At 32.3% G+C, this 10,565-nt stretch overlaps 1 protein-coding gene across 1 annotated transcript; it reads right to left on the reverse strand.

Moving 5' to 3' along the window:
- Positions 1–2,036: 2,036 nt before the first annotated feature.
- On the reverse strand, positions 2,037–5,335 carry LOC123226835 (choline-phosphate cytidylyltransferase 1-like). The gene is made up of 8 exons (XM_044651347.1): positions 4,993–5,335; positions 4,706–4,819; positions 4,353–4,448; positions 4,059–4,101; positions 3,818–3,973; positions 3,635–3,715; positions 2,582–2,680; positions 2,037–2,464 (listed from the first exon to the last, which is right to left on the reverse strand). Exons 1-8 carry the CDS (start codon positions 5,151–5,153, stop codon positions 2,255–2,257), a joined length of 960 nt encoding a protein of 319 aa, XP_044507282.1. The 5' UTR covers positions 5,154–5,335; the 3' UTR covers positions 2,037–2,254.
- Positions 5,336–10,565: the final 5,230 nt, after the last annotated feature.

Raw genomic sequence — 10,565 nt, forward strand, 5'->3', positions numbered from 1 at the left:
AAAAATAAGAATATTTTTACCCTAAATTTTTAATAAGTATAATATTCTAATAAAATTAAGATTATTTTTCTTAATTTTTCATAGCTAAAGTAGAAACTTTATACTTTTAAGTGTAAACAGTAAGCGGACTGCATTTATACTATTTATTATAGGCCAAAGGATTATTTCCTAACCAAGGTATGCTGTTTTCTTAAGTTTTCTCTTGTTAATTTTGAAATTCATATTTATCTATCTGTGGTCAGTTAAAATTAACGGCTTTAAGAGTAAAATCGACATTTTATTTATATTATTAAAAATAAACTTAAATTTGATTTTATTTTCCCCCTTAACTAATAATTTCTCTCAACCCAAGTTTTAAAAAACAGTATTTCCCCTTAGGGTTTTCAATTTTTTAGAGTTAGTTTTTCGATGTCGTTTCTTCCTCTCTGACGACCTCCAGGCGATGCCTCTTTCTCTCTAACGCGGCCTCCATTCGGTGATTGTCCTAGGTACGGTCATCGACGAAGATGAGTCATTTTCGTCAGACAATCACCAAAAGGAGGTCGTGCTAGAGAGGAAGAGGTATTGCTTAGAGGTCGTCGGAGAGAAAGAAACGACGCCGAAAACTAACTTTGAAAAATTGAAAACCCTAAGAGGGAAAATGTTGTTTTTAAAAACTTGACTTAAAGAAAAATTATTAGTTTTTAAAATTTTAAAGGAGAAAATAAGATAAATTTTTCAAAGATTAGAGTTCCGTTAATTTTAACAGCTTATAGATAGGTAAATAAGATTTTTAAAATTAATAAGAAAAAGTTTGAAAAAACCGCATACTTTGGATGAAAAATAGTTGTTTAGCCTTTTATTATATGTTATTAATAATAAAAAATTATTGATATATTTTATTACTTAATCGAGATAATAAAAGTTATCAGATAGACCAATTTAATATAGTTTTTTTCTGATAAAACAATTTTAATTAATTCCTGATGTACCCATTTTACTAATTAAATAATGGTTTATTGAATATGATTAACATTTGGTTGATCTTTCATATGAGCTGTTTAGTCAAATCCTCCCTGACATCAGGATATTGCAAGTGCACAGCTGCCGAACAAACGCTGCAGAAATTTGATTCATACTGTGGGCTGTGAGACTATTCCTATGTCCTGCTCATACTGTGGGCAATGTATTTTATTATTTTAATAAAATAATATTAAAATAATATTTTTTTAAATATTTTTTATTTTAATTATTTTAAAATATAATAATAATTAGATTATTATTATATTATCTGCCATATAATAAAAAATTATTAAAATTTTTTATTATCTAACAAACCAAACAAAATAATATTAATAATAAAAAATAAATTAACTAAGTAATTTTTTAATACTAAAAGCAAACGACCCTTTAGAGTTTACGCTTGAGTTTGGATGGTGTTTAATTAGTCAAGTTCATCATCCTAGAAGAATTCAATTTGAATTATCTAAAATAATATTGTTTTAATCAATACATATCAAAACAATATTATTTTTATTGATTTTAATTTGATTATGGTATTAAATTGAGCATAGATCAAGTTTGGCTCAATATTATAACTAAGCTTAAATCGATCAAGACTCGGTACTATAATCATACTCAATCATAACTTAAACTAAACATTTTTCAAGTTGAACCGAGTTTAAACTTATTTGAGGAGAGTTCAACAAACTCAAACTAAGACTTGAGTTTAACTTTTTTATATCAAATCAAACTTAAACTCAATTCGGATCCCAAATCTTTCTCCAATCGATACTGATACTGGTATTTATGAAATATCTTGAAAATCAGGCCTTGGTGCAATCCAGAGACCATCAGGATATCAAGCATCTATATGTGCTCGAGTTGGGATTGTTTTTACTATGATAAAGTCCAGCTATATAAACAATATATTTGTAACGTAGAGCGTTACATCCTTGGTTTCGCTACCACCTTTTGTTGCATTAATATGGTTGAGAATTTTACAGTACCGATTACAAAGATGAGAAGATCATATAGCAAATTCATGTACTATGATGTTTCAAATTTTGAATAAATCTAAATAAAACTAGATACTTGTAAAAAAATAAATTACAAAAATGGTTTTAATTTCCACTCAAATCCAGGCCCCCCTTAAACACTCCTAGCAAAGTATTTTTTTTACTTGTACAGTATTTTACCGGAAACCCACAGGCAACACACTACCAGGCACAATATGGTTTGCACTAGACCTATAACTAGATACAATCAAGGAAAGTTAGATCCATTTCTTTTCATTCTCGTCTTTCTCGTCGTAGGATTCATCATCATCATAGTAGTACTCTTCATCATCGTCATAATCATCATACTTATCGTAATATTCTTCATCTTCATCATCATCATCTTTGCCATTCGGTAGTAGATATTTAGAGTCTCTCAACATCTGTCCTCTTAACCGCTCTTGAATTCGATCCCTGATAGCTGTGCCCTGAATACATCAGAATTTCAATTAGGCTGGGCAGAAAATAAACATAGAACATAAATAGAATGTTCATGGTTGATTCCATTCATGAATAATACCAATATGAGGCACAAATCCTCTCACCATTTTATGGCAACCTTCTTCAAACATCTCAAGGAAACCAGCAACCCAGCGATCAGCATTTTCCACCCACTCATTTCGATGCATTTTAACAGTTTGGATCTACAATTGTTGGAAGAGGAATGTTAAACCATCATATTCTACAGCTCATGGCAGGTAGGAATGTAAAAAGTTTAAGGTACAACCATAATGAATCTGCATAGGTTAGGCTAAGGTTGGATTCGAGCTTGAGCTCAGTTTGAATGAGCCTGAAATGAGCTCAACTAAACTTAAGTGAGCTCGAGCTCGAAAAATTGTCTCAAAAAGGGAGTGATAAAACTAGGACCACAACATTATCATAACTGTATTCATTTCCAACTAAACAGTGCAATTTTAACACAAGCAATACCCAAGCCCTAAGATTTTGACTATGGTTCCATCCAACAGTATATACTTAGTGTTAGATAGGCTAATTAGAGAGAAAGGTTGTTCCTCCTAAAATTATGATTAAGTGGATTTGCAACCCTAATCACAGCCCCAATTGCACAAGGACCTTTTGCCCAGTCTCAAAGCCTGTGCTCAAACAATATCCTCCCTTCAAAAAAAAAAAAAAAAAACTCCTTGCAAAATTGAAAAAAGGAAAAGTTTCTGTATAATTTGTGGTACCCAACGTTCTCTTAAAAATTACACGTCTTTTAGCTGCTAGTTTTAATATTCAAAGTTCACCAGGCAACAAAAAGAAATGCCTAAAAGTCTTTATTAAATGCATTAATCTTCAAAGCCATAATGCCAACAAAGCAACAGTACATATCTGCTACAAGAATAGACCTTAAAGAAAAAACCATTTATAGTATGAGAGAGCAACACATAAAGAGAAGAAGAGGGTTCACAAAATTATCTACTCACATTGGTAGGAGTGGCTTAATTAAACTTAAAGTGGTACAGGGACCATACAAATATCAATACATTATGGATCAAAAATGGTAGAACAATGATTGAATGGCCACTCATAAGCAAATCAAGCCCTCCATCTCAAGTATATAGAATAACAACATTATGGCATACGAAACAAATTACCTTTTCTCCAACTTTTTCTTGTTGTTCCTTCACTTTCTCTTGTAGTTTTTTCAATCTCATGTTAACCCTGAGCCGCTTCTCCTATTTAAGTTGGAATTAGCCATAATAGATAAGTTCCCTCAGCCAAAACCAAAAATATCTTAAATGATATACAAAATGGTATACATATAAAAACAATCTTGCCTTCACATAGCTAACACCAAGCTCTTTTCTTGAGTATCCTCGATCCAAGTTTCGCATGACATATTGGTTGTAGTCTTTAACAATCCTCATAATTATATCTGATGTTGAAATGCCATCTGTACGTTTTGTTTCAAGAAACTTCCCTGAAGCTTTGACCTGCAACAGACATCGAATTACATAGTTACATACACTATAGCAGTGAGAAAACAAAAGAAAGTCAAACATTGCCACTCAGACTTACAAATTCATAAACATCTTTTGCAGCACCACTAGCATCAGCATAGCTGTAAAAAATGAGATGCCAATAAATCAAGATGCACTATGTAACTTGATGCTCAAATCACTAAACCAGCATGACATATGCACTTAATGGAGAAAAATCAAGATTACTATTTCAAATAAATAGATTAACCACTCAATGAGAGAAAGTGAGAGTATTTTGTTAACACTATCTAATTCAAAAGAAAAAAAATAAACCGGAATTCCGTCATGTTTGAACACTTTTATTCAGGTGAATCAGGTTGGTTATCCTTACGGAAGAGAGTCATGTGCCACATAGTCAATCCTATGCTTGTCCAGGAATTCCTGTGTGACCACCCAAGGAGCGTCAGGAATGACTTCATCTACCCACCTGAAAGAACATCAAGAAACACATTAAACGCTGCTAGACACACGAATGATAAATTTCGTTTAACACAAAGGCTGACATCCTAACTAACTTCACTCAAGGACAACTGTTTTAACTTCTTCCAAACACATATCAACAAACACAAACACTCCACACACTCTTAATGAGGCAGAATCACAGATCCACTCAAAACATCCCAATTCAAAATTTATCATATAATCAAAACTTAAACCCTGAAAAAGTACAAGAAAAACACATACTTGCAATGACGAAGTGATTCATAACGTTCCGCCTCCGACATAACGGTTTTACCCTTATACTTGTGGGTGATTTCATCATTGCAGCATCCAACAAGAAGATAAGTATTTGGTAACCTAAAAATCCAAACTTGATCACATCAATCTAAAGATATACGCAAAAAAAAATAGATCTGAATCACACTGAAAAAAGGCAAATCCAGAAAAATAAAGCACAAAACTAATCAACAAGCAAAACAAAAAAAAAAACCAGATAAAAATTCAGCAGAATGAAATAAAAAAACACACACAGTTTCTTGGCTTGTTCAAGGGAGCGAGCGTGGCCAAAGTGAAAAAGATCGTAGATCCCATCGGCGTAGATTCTGACGGGCCGATCAGTGGGCAGAGGCAGTGGTGGCGGATAGTGCGAAAGGTGGGAATTCGAATTCGATTGGTTTTGAGAGTCAGTCATGACGGTGTAATGGTGGAATTCAAATTCAGAGTAGGAATTTTTGCATGTTTTTTGTGTTTTGCTGTTCAAGCGTGGAAACTTCCGCTTCCGACGCCAATCTAGTACAAATAACCATTATAACAATAACATAATGTTTTCACATTCTTTTCTGCTACTATGTTTTTTCAATTTTTCTTTAGTGAGAATATGTAAGGTTTATGATTTTAACTTTAATTTTCATATTTTGAGAATTTTAAGTATTTTAATTAACAAATAAAACCATCTCAAATACCTTATGATAAATTTTCCCCATTTATAATAAATAATACCTTATGATAAATTTTCTTTGGCCAATGGGAGATTTTGTGTCTTATAATGGTGGATTTGGGGTGACCTAACTCGAGCTCGATTGCTAGCTCTGCTCTTTTGTGCTTTAACCAAAGTCATGGGTTCATGTGTATGTATGCAAAGCTATTAAGCTTAAGGCATGGAAATGCCCAACTTGATGTGTTGGTGAGCTACTTCAAGCTTTTCAGGCATGCAGGATATGTAAGGCAAATGGGAATAAGATAGCTGGGGGGAAAAAAAAAACAAGATGTGATGAAAAGGAATTAGTGAAGTTGTTGGATGGAGCTTGAATGCCTCTCTATTGAAGAAAATCTTTAACGCAAAGTGATGAAGTTTTTTGGTGGTGAAGGTTGAAGGAACCCCAAATACCCTAAAAAAAAAATTTCCAGTAGAAAAAAGGCAAATTTGGGACTTATATTAATCTTGGGATCAAGAATTGTATCAATACATATTTTACATACAAGGATATACTTCACACCTTCGTTTGAGGCTCCATCATATTTATCTTCATGATGAACGCTTTTGTAACTTCTTATGATGTAGAAAGACCTCAACTTTGTTAAAGTAATACCCTAAGGCCAATCGTTACCTTTGTAATCAATATAATATTTGATATTTTAATTAATAAAATTGGTGCTTCATTATCTTTTATTGTTTTTACAAATTAGATAATTGTCCAAATAATAGTTGAATCATGGCTAGAAAACTAATTATGACCCCTGATCATAAGGACCTTATATGTACATTTGGTGGTCATTTTTAAAATGTTCATAACTTTTATATTATCATGATCAAACATACGAGTAATAGTGATAGAGTTATTATAGTATTGAATGATCTCATCAAAAGATGATAACAAATTTCACGTGTCAAAGCTATTTAATGACAGTTTGATACAACACATGGGTGGACATTATAGACACGTTCACCATATTGATTTTCCAAAAATATTTTATATAGATGATTACTCTAATATCTATGAAATATATCCTTTTAGTAAACAAAGGTATACGTGATCCTTAGACTTAAGGTCATTAAACTATTTTGTGTAAGAATTGGTATACTTTAACACCAGCCCAATGTAGTTTGCTAAAAGGATTGCTAGAAATGTGGTGATTGGACATATCGAGATATATACAAAGGTTATGGTGGATTAATAGATGATTTATTACTCTCAAACACGAGAGCTAATATCTCAATTTTGGCCTTTTGATGGATGACAAATACCAATTAAATCAATGGTCATAGTAGGATTGAGTTGGTACTCAATCTAATACCATTTAGTTATTGATAAAAATTAGTTTATATAAATCAAGGATCCCTGAGAGAGACACTTTATTTATACTTTAGTCTCGAAGAGATATCATATAATAAAATGATTGGATTATACTAGTAACCATATCACTAACATGTTAAAAAGTCAACTATTGTCACTCTACTAATCGAATAGTCATGATGTTTTACTAGAGGTTAATCTTAGTCTGTATCTAGATAGATGCTAGGTTGGAAGCTCAATACGAATTTGATTACTACTAACCTAGTAAAGAGTCTATGGATCACACATATAAGGTGTTTATTAAACTATAAAGGTATAAGATTACTTGAGTTAGATCTAGTCTAGACTTTAAATAGAAGATTTTGAGTCTTGGAAAGGTTTTTAGACCTAAAGTGTGTTTCATAACACCTAAGAACCAAAGTATAATAATCTTAATGTGTTAAGTGTATGTGGAATTGTGTTGGGATGAATTCATCCAATCGGACGAAATTAGGGCCTAGTTTAATTTCCCTCAGACATGTATGTGTTAGAGTAAGTGTTCTAGAGCCAACCCTATGATGCAGTTATTTTATTATTATTAACAAAAGGCATGGTTTCATTTAATAATTATAGTTGTCTATATGTGATGAATGTCTTTAGACTAGTTGAATTGTGACAATAGGATCAACGAGTTTGATTGTGAAAACCCTACAATCATATTAGGTGGTTGATCTAGAAATGTCCATAGCCATAGTATTATCTTGGCGCAGGACACAAAAAATACAATAAGCCTATCATAGTGTTGAACGACCCTACCAAAAGGTAATAATATATCTCATGTATTGAGGTTGTAAGTGTCAACCTAATGTAACATATAAGTACATGTTAAAAGTATGTCCACCAGAAAGTCTCAATAAGATGATTCCACATAAATGGTAACCCCAGTGTTTGTGGAATGAATCCTCTAATGGGCAATGGTGCATATGATCCCTAAACTTAAGATCATCGAAACGTTTCATACACCAATTGACTTAGTTTGACATTAACCCAATGTAACCTTCTTGAAGGGTTATTAGAACAATAATGATTGGTTATATTAAGACTATGATGGATCAACAAAGGATCATCACTTTTAGGTGCAGGAGAAGTATATCTTAAGACGTTGTTTGACTAATGCTACGACTAATAAAATCTGTGGCCATAGTAGGGATTTAGGTCGAAGCCTAAATCCAACTAAACTTGGTCATTATCTGGGAAGAAAAGTTAAAAAGTTAATAACTGAGGTGGGCATTATTTTTATATCTTAGCCTTAATGAGATATCAGTTTGATAAGGATTCAAATACATGGTACCCATACCATTGAAAGGTCAAATCAGTTAACATAGATTCTTGGTATATTAGGTGGTCATGATGTCTTGCAAGAGGACACTCATGAAATGTGAATAATGAGTTGATTAATTGAGAATTAGTCATGACTATTATTCATTGCTAGTATATTAGAAAATCTATGGGTCACACACTTAAAGGATTATTTGTCATGAGTCAAATTATTAAGATGTTAAGCATGAAAGAGTGAATCGCCAAGGGTTGAAGATTTGGAACTTTGAGAAATCAGGTTTAAGAATATTTAGAAATAAATATTCAAAACATTGACTAATACCCAATTAATGTGATTAATGTGTTTGGGTTATTTGTGCAAATTCTAGTAAGACTTGGGGTAAAGTATATAAAAATACAATTAAGGTTATGCTATAAATACATGATGTTGTCATAACCCTTAAAAAAAAGTGAAAAGGGAAAATTGTGAGCCTCTCTAGAAAATTTAGTTGTCATTCTTTAAAAAGAAATTTTCTCAAAATTTCTTCATCATCTCTACAATATACTCATTCAATCATCACTAGTTAGCACTTATGAATCTCTTTGTTGTCATGTGACCCTTGTATGGACAAATAGGGCCTTATGGAGTTTAAAAAGGAAACATTTCTAATCCAAGACAAATTTGAGGTGAATTCAAACAGAAGGAACCTCCAAACGTAAGTACAAAGGTTTCTAACCTTTTTGATTTTGCACATATAATTATCCTTTGATTTTGGGATGGGGTTTCTTATAAATTTAATGCATTCTGCTACGTAATTTATTTTATATTGCATGAGCAAAATCCTACAGTACAGTCGTACATGTCATAATATGTGGATGTATTTGATGCCTATATACACATGCATGTTTTAATGGTTTTGAAGATTCATAAAAAATTTGTAACACCTACAGATACATCTCAAGGGCATAGTAGTCATTTTATGTGATTATGTTGATGTATGTGTGAATTAATGTGAAATTAATGATAAAGTATGATTTTTAAGTGAGCGACGGTCATGCATGGGATGGTTAAACCCATGGTAGGTTTTCACATTAGTCAAAATGGATAAGCACCGTGGTTATTTTAAGTGACACATAATCGTGTGTGGGGAAGGCACACACCCGTGTGTAATGTTAAGTACTAGTAGTTTTAAAAAGGAACATTAAGCTGATTTTGGGGCAATTGTTATCCCAAAATCAGAACACACAAATCCCTAGAAAAGAGAATTCAAAGCACATGAATTTTGGCGATCATTTTTCGACAATATGGTGTGAAAGAAAGAAAAGAGAAATAGGGTTATTGATTAACTCTAAACATGTAACTTTTGGAAAAAAAGGTAAGTAGGTTTCTCTCTACTTTTTTTTTGTTGTGTTATGTGAATTTTGATGGACTAAGTTTTCCTCTGCCAAGATTGTTGAGTTTATGATTATGAATGTGATGTTTAGCAAGCTTATGTGATTTTACGAATTACATTAAGATTTTAGACAAGTTGATATCATCACTGATGTGCATAATGTTTGTTGTGAATCTTGGATGGTCATGGTTATGTGGTTGTTGAGTTAATTGTAAAATTGATGTTAAGTTTTAGTACTTGATGTGATTAATTTTTGGGTATTGTTATTATTTGTAATATAAGGTTAACAACTAGTTGTGTTTTATTTAATGTTAGTGTGTGATTGACGAAGTTTGGGACCAAAATCCTTGTTTAGGGAGACTATAACAATGCTAAAAACCTTTAGATGTAGTTTAGATGAATTGAAATTGTGATGTAGACCAAAATAGGGTGCAAATTATAGGTTTGATTTCTGTTTCTAGGAGTCATCACACTGATGTATGGTATGACACACACAACCATATGCATAAAGCCCAAAATTTAGGACCAGTATTTTGGTGTTTTGGTGATTGTCGGATGCCATCGACTATGAAGTGGTCAACTAGGCCTGAAGTTTGCCAAATTATGTTATATGTATGATTCTGAGTTGGGTGAAATAACTAAAACACCTTTGAAAAGTACATGATCGAAGTGAAGTTAAGTTTAGAAAAAATGTTAAGTCTATACGAAGTCACGCGCCCATCTTTAAAGGGACATATGCCTATATGTATTTGATATTTAGCACAAAGAGAATGCATAATGAATTAAGGTCTTGTATAACATAAAGAAGTAATATGCCTATGTTCCAAAAGTAACATGCTTATGTGCATAGCACAAAGGTGACATGCCTTTGAGTTGTGTTTCATGCACAAGAATAAGCACATGACCATGTATCCCAAGAAGGATACCTATGTATAAAGGGGTAGATTAAACAAAGAAAAAGGAATAAGGCTAAAAGTTCATGGGTCATCCCGAACAATGGTATAAAGATTCTAGGTATGTAATAATACCCAATATGCTCAAGAGATGAGATTATGAAAGTGCAAATGATATGATAGTGAAAGCTAAGACGAGTATAAGGTGATCTGAGGCTGGAGATGT

The sequence above is a fragment of the Mangifera indica genome, chromosome 10 (genome assembly GCF_011075055.1).
Source record: "Mangifera indica cultivar Alphonso chromosome 10, CATAS_Mindica_2.1, whole genome shotgun sequence".
NCBI lineage: Eukaryota > Viridiplantae > Streptophyta > Magnoliopsida > Sapindales > Anacardiaceae > Mangifera > Mangifera indica.

Bases quoted from the DNA above. Each gene is read 5' to 3' on its own strand.
- LOC123226835 (XM_044651347.1), bottom strand. From the start codon at position 5,153: ATGACTGACTCTCAAAACCAATCGAATTCGAATTCCCACCTTTCGCAC. The intron at 4,102-4,352 runs GTAAGGATAACC...CATTTTTTACAG, and splicing joins GTGGCACATGACTCTCTTCC to CTATGCTGATGCTAGTGGTG. The intron at 3,974-4,058 runs GTAAGTCTGAGT...TGTCTGTTGCAG, and splicing joins CAAAAGATGTTTATGAATTT to GTCAAAGCTTCAGGGAAGTT.